General features: G+C 43.2%; 1 protein-coding gene across 1 annotated transcript; it reads right to left on the reverse strand.

Annotated features, from left to right (window-relative positions):
* Positions 1 to 3,356: 3,356 nt before the first annotated feature.
* Positions 3,357 to 16,364, reverse strand: rsf1a (remodeling and spacing factor 1a). The gene is made up of 18 exons (XM_079354305.1): positions 16,053 to 16,364; positions 13,930 to 14,021; positions 13,218 to 13,310; positions 12,917 to 13,122; positions 12,084 to 12,217; positions 11,534 to 11,641; positions 9,991 to 11,335; positions 9,651 to 9,873; positions 9,336 to 9,548; positions 8,951 to 9,055; positions 8,204 to 8,283; positions 8,043 to 8,091; positions 7,365 to 7,471; positions 7,099 to 7,163; positions 6,768 to 6,942; positions 6,424 to 6,650; positions 6,074 to 6,271; positions 3,357 to 5,937 (listed from the first exon to the last, which is right to left on the reverse strand). Exons 1-18 carry the CDS (start codon positions 16,327 to 16,329, stop codon positions 5,111 to 5,113), a joined length of 4,524 nt encoding a protein of 1,507 aa, XP_079210431.1. The 5' UTR covers positions 16,330 to 16,364; the 3' UTR covers positions 3,357 to 5,110.
* Positions 16,365 to 16,865: the final 501 nt, after the last annotated feature.

The raw sequence follows: 16,865 nt of genomic DNA on the forward strand, positions 1-16,865 counted from the left end.
ATTATTTACTGATTAATTGCAATTCCTTTCTATTAAGCAAAAAGTTAAAAAAAAATATTGTTGAAACTAATGTTCATGACTTATTTTGAAATATGTTTAGCTCCTTTCTTTGTTTAATTCATCTGTTATTTTATAATTGCAGTTGCGTTAATATTTGGTCTTTTTTTTATTTTATTTTTTATTTTTTTATTTTTTTATTTTTTTTATCATTTTGGAGATTTTAAACTACTCGCTTCTTTTTCCCCCCCATAAACTTTGTATAACTTAATGGATTATTGTTGTATACAAAACAGACTTTATTGTTTCAACATACATTATTTTAAAAGCATCTAAAGACATAAAGAAGTCATAGATGTCATATTCAACACTAATGATTCACAAGCTACAGTTAAATGTGCCAAACTGTAATTTGATCCCAAGTATCAAGAAGTTTTGTAATGAAGTAAAAGTTTTCTAAGAAAAAAAAAAATATTTCTTGCCTTCCTGTGTTTAAAGCTTATGTCTACAATCAGTTTACAAGCTTTATTGGCATAAATGTAACTGACAATATTACCAAAGCATCAAATAACAATAAGACAAATTAAAACAGAATAGTAATAGTAAATAGTAGAGTAAACGTAATTATTATAGTGATATTGTTATAAAAATAAACTAGGTATAAAAGAAAACAATTAAAACAATATTAAACAGTACATTGAAGACAGACTGGGTTATGACTGATTTTGTGCACTCATATTTAGTGTGCGTTTATAAACTGTAGTTTCCTAATCGTATTCTGACCGGAAGTTCTTCCTTAGGTTATTATGTCTACCTTTACGAGTTGTCTGCCTGCAGTTACTCCCAATGACCGCTTGAGGGCAGCATTTTACCGTCCCGCAGTGTTTGACTTTATTTTATGGCTTTAATGTTTTATTAGTTTCCGGTTTTTAGCATGGTTGATAGTCTACTCAAAAGCTCGCCGAGCTAATAGTTCTTTAATTGTTGTTAAAATTATCTAAATAATTATTTTAGAGGAGAATCCATAAACTGTAAATAGTGATTATCTTTATACAATCTATGGAGAATAAATGCTAGCTCACTAGCAATGGTAAAAAATTAAACTTTTTGGATATTTGCATTAGATAGCAAGGCTGCTATCGTTATATTAGAACCCGCCCAGCCTTAATAAAAACTCAGAACATATAAAATCACAATATTACATCCAAAACATGTTTTAATGTGAGCAGAAAATAAAAAAATATTACATTTGAAATGTCATTACATACCTTATCCACTGGAGGGCGGTGTACACGCGGCTACTCCTAGTGAGGCAGATTTTCTTATACAGAGATTTTTCATGGAAACTTCTTTAAATAAAACCGTTTTAAATTCACAATTTTTTTTCTCCAAAAACAAAACAACAAAAAAAACAACTCTAGAAATTACAATTTAAAAAAAGACAAAAGTTTGGGGGGTATGTAAAAAAAACATCTAGATCAGGATTATTGAAAAGAGGAAGTTAATAAACATTTGTGAATAATAAACAATCGAGCACATAATAATAACATTAGCTCTATATATTTAGAGACACTAATCATACTCAAAGCATAATCTGTTTACATTATATGTAAATATTAAAATTGAATATAGCTATTCTAAGCCTTTAAGGTGAACGTAGGTAGGTAATCTTTCATTTTCTTCCACACAGTGAAGCAGCAGCTTACAGAAACAGAAAGGTTGTGTTCAGCTGGGAGTCATTGTGGTTACATTTGATTTTTACTGTGACACATTTTCATAGTAGAAAAAACAAGGTGTTGAAAACAGCAATAGAAACTTCTCAGACCTCTTCAGCTCATTCATCAACTTCCCTGATCTGAGTCATTTTCAGGGTTGAATCATCTTCCTGTGACGTAATTGTTAAAAAAGGCACAGACACAGTGTTGTTTTTTTTTTTTTTTTTTTTTTTGAAGAGATGCCTGGGATGTTGGTTTTAATAACTTAGAAAACATTTATGTTACAGCGATACTACAGTAACAATACAACAGAGAAATGGGAGGAGCCACACTCACAACCTTAAAACGTTTTTTAAAGAGGCTTTTTGCTGTCCTTGATGTTAACGCCGACAGATTTCTCTAATCTGCTGTCAGCAGGATCTGAGCGTAAATCTGGACCCAAAAAACAACAACTAAGAATGTGACAGTAAAACAGTGTAAATCTGAGTGAGAGTCCACGGAGGGTAGTGCAAACTTCAGTGGTTTTTTGGGCTTTTGGGATCTTAGTTGAGCTGATAAATGAATCGTTGCTTTCACCATCTAAATGTCGGCCTTGCAGGGATTTCCCAGCTAATGAGACTGCCTGCTATCTGACCTGTGGTGTCCTTTTAGTCATGAATGTCCACCACACCTTTTACAGTTGAAGGAAAGTACCTGAAAGAACTTGAAGCTAGCGGTGAAATCCCGCCAGTTTCAGTTAATGCCACAAACCCACGTTCATGTGGCTGCATGAAAGCAGAGCCGCCATCTTGTTCTGATGATTGATCTCCAAAGTTAAATGTTAAAGAACTGAAACGATCTGACGGCAAACTACAACTGACTTCTTTCTTTTTTCTTTATCGTTACAGAAGTATCCTCAGAGAGATTATAAAGTTTCTATCAAACGACTTTTTGTTCCAGCGCGGGATCTAATTCAACTAGACTACAGAAAGTCTCTATGTGTCGTTGATCATTTACAGTTTATACATCGTGATGACGTCGATAACAAAGTGTCCGACTCACTGAAAGTTTGTCAATCTTTTTTTTTTCAAATGGAATAAAAGTAGAAAAAATTAACATCCTTCTTCTGTGAGTTTCTCTCTACGTACATCTTTTTGATGTCGCCTTTTTTTTTGTCAGGTCGGAGAAATATTCCTGATGGATGATAAAGAGTTCTGACTAGTCCGAGCTCGGCCGTCATCAGCACAGTGTTTGTGAACAGCAGGACAAAAACTCATCCAAAGCCTTAAAAGCAGTGATTCGACTTCATGGTGGATCAACTTTGTCAAACTTAGAAACCCAGAGTTTTTAAAATGTCTCAGTTTAATGATCGAAGAGTCGGAAAGCTTTTGAAAAAATAAACATTTTTCATAAGACAGGTGTGTAGAAGTACAAGTAACCTCCTGCCCACTCTCTGAAAAGGACAAATACAGGAGTTCATTTGGATTTTTTAATTTAACAACAAATCACTCAATATTTTTTGGGCTAAAACTTCTATTTTTGTTGCCGTGGTATCGAAACAGGTATCCATATTGTTTTATTCTTACTTGAAATCATAAAGAAGTTTAAAATTCTGCCATCATAACAACCCTATTTGACCGGGGGGGGGGGGGGGGGGGGGGGGGGTTGACCCACTGAGGTCACCTGCCACACACTGAACAGATCCAGTCCAGTTATTAAAAGCCGAGGCGGCTGGTAGAGAAAACAATATTGTGTAAAGCTTGTGTCCTTTAAAACTCCCCGGGGTCCCATGCAAGTGCACGAATAGTGAGCAACCTTTAAAATGTGTACGACACGGGGCTGAACGGGCTCCTTGCTGGTCCTATATCACACAGATCAAGGCCGCAGAGTTTCAGAGAAAACAAGCAAACCGTTGATAAACTCGCAGTTTGAAACCTCCACACATCACTCACAGCAGCATCTCTCCTCTTCTCCTTCATATAGAAAATATAACACTATATTTTACAAGAGGACTAAGAACAGAACATCTATTATCTTACAGGGAACAGCGTACAGGCAGCGTATGTACAGCAAACATGGCCCCGCCTACCCAGACGAGTGTCAGCAGTCTGAAACCGAACACTTTGCATCAACATCTAATTACTAAGGGTCATTCTGAGGCTACTCGAGGTCAATGTTGTGAACTTTGATGACATCCTGAGACAGCTGGAGCTACGAATCGTCCCTTCATGTCTGAGCGAGACGCGGCTGCTGAATCAACTGTGCAGCTTCTTCTTCTTTTTTTTTTTTTTTTAAATATACATGCAGAAAAAAATCCACTTAAACATGCCTGTGATTTAAAACGATACAAAATGTTGTTTTAATGGTCGACAGAAACGAAAAAGTAACAAAGCTTTTAAAAAAAAAAACTACAGCAAACAACAAATCAGCAGAGACGGACGTTTCTCCCGACTTTGAGGCGTCTCATATATCGACTCAAGCGTTAAGTTTATGTCTCCTACAAACAATAAATCTGCAATGTTTCTGATGGGTTTGTACATTTTAGACAGTGTGCAGGAGTGAACCAACACTGGGGGCCCACGACTAAAGCAGGCATCCTTTGATTTTTACTTATATGATCTGTAAGTTTAAAATTCTGCTATCCGCGGCGCCAGTTTAGCTCCTTTTAAAGAGCAGGCGTCCCATGAGCAGGGGCATCAGTCCTGGTCACACGGGGTTGCAGGTTCCACTCCTGATCCTGCTGTTCGGTGCACCCACTTTCTCTCCACCCCCAGATTTCCTGCCTTTCCAAAATTTTCTAAAAATCGATTTTTTTTGTTTGTTTGTTGTTGTCTGAAAAACGCTAAAACCAAATTTCTCGTGTGAGAGGAAAAGCTGTAAAATGAGTGTTTCTGCTCATCGGATGTTGATGAAGTCAAAGCTTCGTGTCTCTCTAACGTCAGGGTGACGAAGTGATCGGTCGGACGCTGACACTCTCGTGGTTGGCAGGTTTTAAGTGCTATGACAATAATGAAGTGCTTTGTTATGAGGTTCACTACATACACACTCCTGTGTCCCACACTGAGTGAACCCACACGGACCGAGCAGAGAGACGGGGAGCGCGGGGGGGGGGGGGGGGATAGACGGTCAGATGTGAGAGTGTATCCGCTGAAACATGAAGGGCTGCAGTCCAGGCGCGTCGATGCTTTTGGTCCGTTCTGGAGACGACGGCGGTCGATCATGAGTCTGTGTTTGGATGCACATAATGTGACGGGTGGCGAGCAACTCTGCCACGGGTACAACAGCGAGGAAAAAAGGAGCAAGACAGGAGCAGGAGACAGGTTTGGGTTTTTTTTTGTTTGTTTTTTTTGTTTTTTTTTAAAGGCCAGTTAAAGAAAAAAAACAAAAGATGCAAAGTGTTACTCACACAAACACAGCCATCATGACTGCGGACTGTTCTGGACAGAGTTTAATGAGTCTGTCTGGCCCCCCTCCTCCTCCTCCTCCTCCTCCTCCTCATCATCTTCATCCCCCTCCTCTGGATGTAAGGGGCCGTTGTGTCCGCCCTGCCGGCCTGATCCTGCACTGTCCCTGGGCTCAGCAGGACCTCCGGCTGCAGGCTTGTCCGAGCCTCTGGAGGTGCGATGTCCGTTTGACGGAGACGGGCTGCGAGCCGTCTCCTTTTCCTGAGTGTCACTGTCGTTTTTGTTTTCCGCCCTCCTCTCTGCCGCCGAAGACTTTTTCACCTTCTGCGTCCTCTCCTCTTCTTCCTCCTCCTCCTCCTCGTCCTCCTCGTCCTCCTCGTCATCCTCGTCGGAGTCGATGCGGTTGAGTCTTTTGCGGATCGGGCGATCCTCTTCCGACGTGGACTCGGATTCCTCCGAATCGTCGTCGTCGTCGTCTTCGTCCGTGGAAGGCCGCCGTTTCTTTAGCATCTGAGCGAGACGTTTGCGTCGCTGCTGTAACAGGATCTCTCTCCTCTTCCCCCTGCCCATCTTCTCCGGGTCCTCCTCCTCTCTGTCCGTCCTCTTTAACCTCGGCCGCCCGTCTCTGTCCTTCTCCTTCTCCAACAGTTTCCTTTTCAGCCGACTCATTCTCTTCCTGTCGTCCTCGTCTTCCTCTTCGTATCGCCTCCGTTTCTCTCTTGACCGGTTTCTCCGGAGGACTTTCTCCTCTCTTCTCCTCCTGTTCACTCTCCTTTTCTGCTCATCGTCCTCTTCGTCCTCCTCGTCCTCCTCCTCGTCAGAGTCTCTGGAGGAAAGCGACACTAAAGGGAAAAAGACGGGAAGGATTAACAAGACTGCAGATTTTAGATTCTGTGATTTTGGAAACAGAAGACATAATTAGTGTCTGATCACGTGACGGATTTGTGAAGCGTGATTTTAAAAAAAAAAAGCACTGACCATCGCTGTAGTCGCTGGAGAGATGCTCCTTGCGCAGTCGGCCACGGGCTTTAACCTTGACCCGGGTGGTGGAGGTCCGAGAGTTGTCTGATGACTCGGACGTCTCTCTGTAGTTGACTTGTTGGCGTTGGCCTCGCCGGAGACCCCGCCTCTTTTTGTCATCGTCGCTGTCGGTCATGTCACTGATTTGATCCGAGTCTGAAGAGAACCGGAAGAGAGACGGTGGACTTTATGATCGATGGTTTTTCATGTACGGAGAAACGTAGCCTCGCTCGTTATATTTGAATTATTTTTCCCCAGTCGTTGGGAGACGATCAGGCACGAGAGGCCACACTGAAACAAACACTCACTCATTTCTTCATCGCTCTCGTCTTCCTCTTCCTCAGAGGAACGTCTCCGCCGTCGTCTCAGCCGCTTCCTGCCCCTGCCTCTGGGCCTGCTTAGTCGGGGTTTAGACACGCCTCTCATCGCACGTCTGGGGCGGCTCCCACTTTCCAAGCTTCCCGCATCGCTGCCCGCATCTTCCTCCTCGTCTTCCTCTTCCGCCGCCGATGCGCCGAATTCTTCATCCTCCGAGCTGTGAGAGGGGAAACAAACGCAGACGGACAGAGGCGAATTATTTTGGTGACGGTAGAGTAAGGACAGGGGACGAGGAATGTGTGTGTGTGTGTGTGTGTGTGTGTGTGTGTGTTACCTGTTACTAAGCATGAACTCGTCTTCACTCTCGACCGCCGTGCTGTCGCTCTCCAGGTCGTTCAGTCTTCGTTTCTTCCTGTTTCGGGCGGAATAAGCCTGGCTTCTCATTGGCCGCTGGCTCTCCTTCCCGTCCCCGGACAGGATCGCAGTGATTCCTCTCCCTCGTCCTGCTCCTACATCGAAAGAGTCCAAGTCAGAGCGGGAAAGGAAAACTCAAACTCTCCGTTTATTTCTGGCCTTGTTATATGACAACACAACGGGAAAACCTGGTCTGACTCATCACTTCATAAAATCTGCCACATGTATTCCACCTGTCCGCTGCCACTCACCACTACAGATGTCCCCGATGTCCTCCTCTATGGCCTCGTCAATCGCATCGTCAAAGTCATCAAACCTGCAACACGCACAAACACAAGCGGCGTCTGAAAATCTGCTCGGAAAAGTCGCAGAGTAAGCCACGACAGCAAACATGTATGTAAACAAAAGAGCTTTTAAATGAGCTTTAAAAACAGATTTGTGAAATATATTATCTGTACAGTGTTTTTTAAGTCATTTCTAAACAAAGCTGCGTTCACGCCCAGCATGCTGAACCCACCTGTAGCTGATGTGCTTCCTGGTTCTGGTTGATCTCCTCCCCAGATTTTTGATCTTTTTGGGATCTTTCTTCTTCGGAGACTTCTCCTCTTCCTCCTCGTCTCCGGCCTGACGCAGGCACAAAATGAAAATGTCAGTAAAAAACAAAACAAACTCTTTAAAATGGTTCAGCTGGCCACCATGCCAACCTTTGCTTTGGTTGACGATGTTTGGTGCACGATTTGAAATCCCCACTTGATTATTGGTAGTTTAAAGATAAGAAACAAACATCGTATTTCTTCTGCAATATGAGAACTGTAATGTGAGCAAGTTTTCTAGTTCAGAGCATTGCCTGTATAACAGGTCTCAACCTCCTCTCACTGTATAAAGATCAACTGTTGCTCCAATTGTCAATCAAGTCCAGACTTTACGAATAAAGAGCAACTCAGTATGATATTAACGTTTTTAGGAACTTTTTTTTTTTTTTTTTTAAAGTTTGATTTTTATAGTTTGTCCTTTTGTTCGGTCTGTCACCACGGAGGAGGAAAGGTTAATGACCTGTACCGCAGCCAGTCAACAGGGGGCGCTTGACAATGTTTTGGCTTCACTTCAGGCGAAGTGACGCACTGTCCATTATTTATACAGTGTACGGCTTAATGCAGCGTGTGTGTGTGTGTGTGTGTGTGTGTGTGTTACTCACAGGAATGATGTTTTCCACACTGATTCCCACGTAAACCAGCCGCTCCCTCCTAAGAAGACAGGCGAGAGGAGTCAAAATCCATGTTTTTTTATTTTGTCACTGAGTTTGTTTTAAAGTGGATGATGGTCGATCACAGTGTACGCGTGTTTGTTTGTGTTTACCTTCTCTCCGCTCTCTCTCTTTTCTTCAGAGCGCTGTCCAGATTCAGCAGCTGCTCCTCCAGTTTCTCACACAGCAGCTTCTGAAGGGAGGAAAACCAAACAGCAAAAATATGTTACTCTTCACTTCCTAAAAGCTTTATTCATAAGTCTCGAGTGTCAGACCGTAAAAAAGGACTGTACAAGTACAACAGTTAAAAGTTAAAAATGCTGTTTTAGAGAAACGATATGGAGGTGATTTCTTTGTCGCCCCCGGAAGGTTTCTAAATGTAATTGCAGTTTTAGGATACACTCACAGGACCAGATCCACAAAAAGGATTAAACTACTTTTTCAAGCACTAAACTTGTGCAAAGGATGAAATTAAAACTGATTAAGACCATAAACTGCGAAACAGTCCGAACACTTTTTTTTAACCGGTGGATTTTCCTCTTCGTGGCTCTTCAGCTTTATACAAGTTCAGCGTTTTCACCCAAATTGTTACAGGTTTAAAGTTAATTTTGTCATTTGAAGCCTTTTTAGAAGATTAATGACGCAGTCTTGTTCAACTTGTCGAGTTTTGGATAAAGTGACTTGAAAAGTTTGGCATCGCTCATGCAGACGTTTCAAAGGAACGAAGGTTTAAAGCAAACACAAGAAGAATCAAATATCTACATTTTAAATGCTCTTCTCTCTTTGGCATCAAACAAACAGACTGTCTGTCCTTCTATCTGTCACACACACACACACACACACACACACACACAGCTTACATGCTGGCAGGGCGGGCAGAACCACTCTCCATCTGGGATCAACATGAGCGGCGGCCGCAGACACGCTGTGTGATATCCACTGTCACAAGAGTCGCACAGCAGGATCTGAGGACACACACACATAAACACACACACACGGACACACACACACACACACACACACATAAACACACACACAGAGTAAAATAAAACATTCCAAGCACCTGCTGGGAGATTTCACCATTTTTACATTAAAATAACAGAGAGTCTAAATGGCTCACATCTTTATGTTAATGGCTCTTTTTAACTATTTTCTTCGGCATGTTTTTAAAATATTTGTATCTAATTAAATTTTTCACTGTGTGACATTTCTCCGTCTCATAAACAACACACACTCCCCGCTCACCAGTTCAGGGTGGTTGGGCAGGCCACACTGACTGCAGGCATCCTCGGTGGGAATCTTCTCTGATTTACACGAGTCCTCCGAGTCACTCCCTCCTTCACTCTCCTCCTCCCTCCCTTGTTTCCTCCCTCTGTCCTCCGCCTCCCCTTCCTCGTTCAGTTTGCGTCTCTTCAAGCGGATGTTGGACCACCTCGGGCGCCGATGTCTCCGTTTACCCTAAAAAACCCAACGTGGAAAAAAACCCCGAAAGTCTCAGCGACAAATAAAAACAAACAAAACGACGTTTGTGAGTTGATTCTCACAGGACACACTCCTTACCCGCTGTTTCTTAATTTGACCGGCAGGTTCTAATTTTCTGTCTTTTTTAGTCGATGAACCCTTGTCCTCTTCATCATCATCATCCTCCTCCTCTTCTTCTTCTTCTTCCTCCTCCTCCTCCTCCTCATCATTTTCCCCTTTTCGGATCTTTTTTCTTCCAGGTTTCTTTCCTTGGCTCTCTGACGCCTTCGAGCCCGGCCTGCAGTTTGGCAAAGCAGACGATCTTAAAGGAAAAAAAAAAAAGACAAATAGGTCAAAATTTCTTTTGAACATCAAACCCCTCTGTGTGCACCTGACATCACGATGGACCGAGTCCAAGACAAATACAAAGCTCACATACCTGCAAATCCTTGCAGATCTCCTCAGTGATCTTCCTTCCTCTTCCACCTCCTGCTCCTTCTCTTTCTGCTCCCCCTTCACTCCTTTTCCCTTCAACTTGTTCCTCCGATGTGGAGGAATCTTGATCTTCAGCCTGATTCCTTCTTTTTGGAGCTCAGAGGAGGCCTCCTCAAGAGGACCCTTCACACTGCAGGAGGCTGCCACCCCACCGTTGACTGCATCTCCTTGTTGGTCCATTTCCTCATGCTGGTCTGATTTCAGAGGAGGAACACTCCTCTCCGATTCCGCCTTCAACTTTTCTAAAGTGCTTTTATTTTCACCTGTTGTCCTGCCGTCATTCTCATCCAGGTCGTCATCTTTCTGCTGTTTCTCAGTTTCCATCCCCCTCTCCAACGGCTCCTCCGTCCTCCTCTTATCGATCACTGCTGCTGCCTGGCCTTTCACTTCCCCAGTGGACTGAGACAACGAGGAAACACAAACAGAATCCTCTTTTCCCTCTACAGCTCCAGGTAGCTGTTCAGACTTTAAGGGAACCAACGGCGGCTTTGTTGCCGTTTGCGCCTCCACCGGAGCATGAGGAGGAAGTGCACAGGAAGCTGCAGCCGTCTCCCCTTCAGACGCTCCCTTTCTGACCAGCACTGACTGTCGACTCGCCTCCCTCTCGTCCTCCACAGCTCTGAAGCCCTGCGGCTCTGAATTAGGCCCGTTCTGCTCCGGTTTCTCCGTGCATGGCGCCCTGTGAAGCTCTGACGGGCTGCGGATTACACCGACGTGACCGATAACACCGACTTGACCGATGACTCCTATGACTCCGTTTTGCCCCTCTTTGTGTGGCAGCAGGAGAGACGCTCTCCCATTGGTCAGCTCTTGCTTCGACGCAGTGACCACGAGTTGTTGCTGCAGTTGTGAGGCAGCTGGACCACTAGGGGGCACTAGCGAGTTAGCTAGCTTCCCCTCTCTGTCTTTGGTCTGTATCACTGAGGGATTACAAACAATAATACTGCTGCTGTTACTGTTGTTGAGGTGGTTGCTGTGGTAGCTCTCGGCTAGCTTAAGCTCCCTCTTCTTCAGCGGTATCTTCGCTTGCTGACTGCTTCTGACAACCGCCCGCTCTGCCTCCTCCTCCTTGTTCAGTTCCTGCTTCGTCACAGGCGCACCCGGTGTTATGACGACAGAAACAGCATTTTTGGGGGCTTCAGTGTCCCTGGATTCTGATTTGACGATGGTGGTGATGGTGCTGACGCGGTTATCGAAGGTTGCCGGTTTGTGGTCGTCCTTGTCTTCTTTCACCTCCGCTTCGGTGTTTTCCTGTTTTATAGAGAGCGTCTCCTCCGGCTTTATCTCTGCTGCAAACAAACAAACAAAAGACAGAACAGCTTTATTCTAGAAACAGCAAACAAGAAAAGGCTCAGAGCACAACGAGCAGGCAGGGAGAAAAAACAAAGTTCATATAGAGATGTGAACAAAATAAAAAAAAGAGGTGTTTATTATCTAGATGATTTATTTTATTGGGATAAACTGGAGCTTATTCTGAATCTAAATACCTTGTCTCAAGGGATTCTCTTCATCTGCAGCATCATCCGTCTTCACACCAGTGTGTTCCTCTGTGCTCTTGCAGGGTTCTGGGTTGCTGCCTTCAACGCTCTCCTCACCTAAAAACACGATAAACACACATGAGACTTTCCTCACACAGGCCGGGCAGATTTCCCCTTCAAATCTTCCTTTGTTGCATTTTCATGTCACATGAAGATTTCTCTACTTGAAAGGCAGAGATGGCTCTCAGGAGGCAGGACGTGACGTAATAAGGACGCCGGTTTTTTGCCTTTATATTAAAACTGAACGTATTTACATCATCAACAAAAGAGAGGAAAAGAAAAGTACTCAAGATTATGAAGCTGCTTTATTACGAGCACAGCTCCCCGGCCTCTCAACGCTCTCAGGATCTAAATGTAGTCAACCCAGCGGAGATACATTTTACTTAATGTTTCCTGTTGTGTCCGCACAGCAGCTCACCCTGACTTCACTCTGAAATTCTGTTAGAGGCTGGAAGACACCTCACGCACCTCAACGATTTCCTCGTCTTATTTTACTTACCTTTCTCTGTGGGGCTGTTGCTCTTGGGTCCAGCCTGATCCTGATCCTGGTTCTGGCTCTGTTTATCTGGATTCTCCTTTGGATCAAGCTGGCCCTTAAGCAGCTCCAGGGCATCGGCCAAGTCGTTACGTGTCCTGAGAAGACAGAGCGGTGGAGTCGCTTAAAAACATGGTCAGAAGACAGCAGAGCAAAAATAAAATAAAAACATGAGCAGAAAGTGGTGAACCACTACGAATATCCTGAGCAATTAATTTTTGATCTCATTAACTTTGAAGTCTCTTCTGACCCGTCGAAGGAAAAACAAACAAGCAGGAAAAAAGACGAGAGAAGGGAGCAGCAGTCTATTTGTGTTTTTCAGACTTGTACAAAACTCCCAAAAAAAATCCTCAAAATTTCAAGCTGAGCAGCCTGAGTGAAAGCAAAATGGCTCCATTTCTCAAAGTCAACCTTCTTCCTGCGAGGACATGCAGTGAAACGTTTAGCTTTAAGTCTGTGTCATCGGATGTGTGTGCAGTAGCAAATATCGAGCAAGCAGGCAGGTTGACGAGGCGTTTAAGAGGATGACTTTGTGCACGCAATGAAGTTGGTTCACCCTTATTTTCTTCTCACCAGGATGTCCGTCACCTCTGCGATATGATATAACATATATTTATTCAGCTTATAATCATGTTCATCATATAATCGTTTTGCCTGCAGAGGAACCTGGCCTTTTCATTGAACAGGTCAAAGGTCACTGAGAGGTAATGATGTGTCTCAGGGAGATTTCAGGGGCATGCCGTCCTGAGAGATTTTTAGGGAGTTCATGTTTGAACACAGCATGAGCGGTACGTTACCTGACAATGCACTTCCAGGTGGATCCATCCAGGTCGTCCTGCTCCTCTGTGTACAGCCGTATATTCTGCTCCTGGTCCAGCTGAAGCCAGTACATCAGGCCCTGCCGGTCCCGACCTATCGGCTGCAGACGCATCTTCTCCGGCTCCTCCTCGTTGATCACCATCTTGAACTTAAGGTTGTCATCGAACTGACACTCGCAGAGATACTGAAGGATAAAGAAGGAGTGTAAAGGGTGAAAAGACAGAACAGAAAAAGCACACGTATGTGTGTAACTGCAGATAAACACATAGTATGTCATACTTTCAGGATACTTGACTTGCACTCCATGGACATCTCCTGGTAGCCCTTCTGCTCCAGCTCCCATGCCCAGGTATTGTTTAGCTCCTGGCAAACCTACAAGACACATCATCAGGTACAATCAGTGCAAACACAAAGCCAGGTCTGACTGAACCTTTTGTCTTATATGTTGCTCTCTTTTTTAATGTTTCTTGATCTATTAACCAAACAAAAGCACAGCTCTACATCACTCAAGCACAACAAGGTATTACTATTTCATAATGTGACACTTTCATAATATGGTATCCGACAATAAATGACAAAACAGGGTCTGTATCGTCACCTGCAAAAAAAAAAAAACTTTAAACAACAACTTTGCAACATCAGATTGTTTTTTTTTTTGCTCAACAATAGATGTGGCATCTATATGTAGTTATTAGATTCCAGGCGTAAAATATGTTTGTGCTTGGGTAAGGGGGATCAATATGTAGAATACCTCACCTGCTGGGATCATTGATCGATACTAGACCATTCTTAAAGATTAGCTTTGGAGGAGTTAGAGGTAAAACATTTGACTGAAAACATGTCAAGTGGAAGCAAGTTCACACACATCTTATAAACGGCTGAATGTTTACTTAAGTCAAGTGCAGTCTGAAAGAAATCTGGGGCCAAATACGAGACACACACACACACACACACACATACATACACATACATACATAAACAGAGCCCTCACCTTAGCCAGATATTTTTCCCAACGGTCTGTAGTCACAGACTTCCCCAGTTTTCTGAGCAGCTTTACATGGAGCTCCACAAGAGGTTTGGGCACTGAAAAAAATACACAGGATGTTTTTAAATTATACAGTTTAAACAGAAGTTCTTATTCACTACAAATCCAGCTTTTGACAAAAAAAAAAAAGAGTCTGCTGTGGTGCTCCTCTTATTCATTTAAGTCAGCCACTGAGCTATTTCATTAAACACAAAACTCTCCTGATCTCATCCTGGCCCTGTTTGGGAGGGGAAAATGAAAGACAATTTCCTTTTAACTTTATATACTGTTTTTAATGCATTGTCTTTTATATTCAGGATATATAAAAATGCAAGGAATGATGTGACATCTGTATTTGATTAGTATCGTCAAACTTGTGTGGGAATATTGTACCTAAAATGACCACCTTAAATTTGACCTCACTTAGTAGGGATGAAACAGAAATTAAAAAGGTTCTGAGGTGGGTTTTTTACAAGAGGTTACTCTGATTACTTCACATAAAGGAAACTCTGGACTTAATGGACCTCTAAGACAAAAAAGGAGGTACTGGGACTCAAACGAAGCAAAGACTCTCCCACTCCTGTGTAACCCATCTCTTGTCTTTCTTCCCCTCCACTGTAAATGTTTCGCTGAGTTTCTAGGGACACGGGTTGTGAACTGGAGGTTCAAGTCCCAGTACGGACCAAGTCTGGAAACAGGTCTGGTAGCTGAAGAGGTGCCAGTCCACTGTCTGAGCACTGCCGAGGTGTCCTTGAGCAAGGCACTGAGCTAGTAAAACTGAATTATTATTATGATGATGTTTCTTGTGACCCTGTCCATCTTCTGCTGCTTGTTTGTTGCGTTTTAAAATAATAATGAAAAGAAAAGAAATACATAGCAGTCAGCATAGTTTGAACTGACACTTTGATAAGCCCAAGAAATCAGAAAAAATAATGGGGAAAATTAACTATTTTAACTAAAATTATTTAGCTATTAAACCAATAATAGCTGTAATAATACCTAAATTAGTATAAAACTTTACATCAACTTATCGTAGCTATGGCAACAGAAGTAACTTATAGGCGATACAGCAACAGAAGTAACGGTGATCAGGCGCTAGCACGTAGCTTACAAGCTGTACTAGCTTTAAGGGTTTTTTAAAGCTTTTCACACGATAGTTGTGACTGTGAAACTTCTCTTTTTGTCACGTTTTAATTATGCAACATTTAACTATAAAGCCTCCTTCTAGTATTTGGCTAAAAGTTTACGGAATTATTAATGCTAACTGGTTAGCACTAGGAGCTACATCCCCAAAACTGCGCATGCGCATTTCTGACAGGCTCTCTCTCTACCAATGGTACACAAAAAAAACATCCACTGTTTTTAGCAAACATGGAGACTCTCAGTTTTGACAGTCGTGTAAAATGGGGATCGAAAGAGAGGAGGGGGATAACGCCACCGTGAGCACATGATTAAACGCGAAAAACAAAAGGGGGACGCTGATGTCATTCCAATCCGACTGCCTGTGAGGCAAGGCCGGTGAAAAATTACACCTGACAAGGCTCCGGAGCGAGCTGGTTGGCTGTGTGTGGTCACCGGGCTGTGCTGCATCATGGCTCCCACACCACAGATCAACATCAAGCCTTGACAAAATTATCTGTCACTTGAGTTTAACTAAAAACCCCTCGGGGTAAGATTTTAAGCCCCGTTTTGTTTTGCCCCGTCCCCTTTTACTCAAACAGACATTTAACACAGCCCCCACAAAGTGTGTAAAAATACAGAGCGGTGGTGGTGGAGGTGGTGGGGGGGGGGGGGCTTCTCTGCCCGAAATGTTGATTGCAAACTTGGACAAAACGGGCTCTCTTTCCCTTCCTGGTGAAGAAACAACAACTGGAAGGTAAACGTAAAAAGCTCCCAATCTAGTGCTGCTCAGCCGGCTGACACTCTGCACAATATCTGTCATCCTCCTCATCCTCACGATGATGATGATGATGATGATGATGGTGGTATTGGTGGACCCCTTCTTCTCCTTCGGTTTCAAGTGTCGCAGCTTTCTACCTCTACTTCGCCCCCCCTCCACTGCCTCTGATAACCCCCCGGATGTCTCTCACCTGTCGTCGTGTCCCGCAGATACCTCTCCATCTGAGGGAAAGTGATCTCGGGCAGATCCAGCGCCGCTCCGTACCGCTCCAGGAACGAGCAGACCTCCGCGAAGCTCGGGCAGAGCGCCGGGCCGGAGCTACTCACCGCCACCACCACCACCGCCGGAGCAGCCATCTTTCCAGGCGGAGACGAACAGGAGGGGAGGGCTCGCTGCTGGGATGCGAATGAAATGAATGGAGGGAGTGAAGCATCTACCGGTGTCAAGCTGGGGAACACAAAAAGCATGCACTTCCGGGGTAGGATTTTCAAAATAAAACCTTGTTTTTTTTTGTGCTTTAAAAAAGTGATGTATTTGTTTTTATTTGTAAACAATTGTTTTTTAAAGGTGCTATATAAATAAAGTTATTATTGTTTTACTATACCTTTACAGGTATGAATATTGTGTGGAGCGTTATGGGATCGCAGATTTGCAAGCCATTTCTTTCTGTTTTTGCTATACTGTCTGTTTATTTTATCAATAAAATGTGTAATAAAATAAATAAATAAAAAATTGCAGCATACTACTGAATATTCTCGATGAATTATTGGTGTGATTTGGAAGTGGGTATATCTGCACCATAGCATGTTGCAGCCAGTTTCCCTATAAACACTCTTCTTTTCATTAAATGTAATTGTCGTGAATATTTTTCCAGTTTTCTCGAGATAAGAATTTAATGCTTATATTTTTAGGCAGAACGTCATTCTATTTCCGTCGTCGTTGTGTGGGAATTATTGCAGCTTGACTGCAAGAAGTTGGGAGGGCAGAGCTAGAAATGCCCAGA

This window comes from Symphodus melops (assembly GCF_947650265.1).
Source record: "Symphodus melops genome assembly, chromosome: 10".
NCBI lineage: Eukaryota > Metazoa > Chordata > Actinopteri > Labriformes > Labridae > Symphodus > Symphodus melops.

Coding starts and splice junctions, on each gene's coding strand:
- rsf1a (XM_079354305.1), bottom strand. CDS start 16,329: ATGCTTTTTGTGTTCCCCAGCTTGACACCGGTAGATGCTTCACTCCCT. Junction 8,092..8,203: donor AGAGAGAGAGCGGAGAGAAG/GTAAACACAAAC, acceptor CTGTCTTCTTAG/GAGGGAGCGGCTGGTTTACG. Junction 5,938..6,073: donor CTCCAGCGACTACAGCGATG/GTCAGTGCTTTT, acceptor TTTTCCCTTTAG/TGTCGCTTTCCTCCAGAGAC.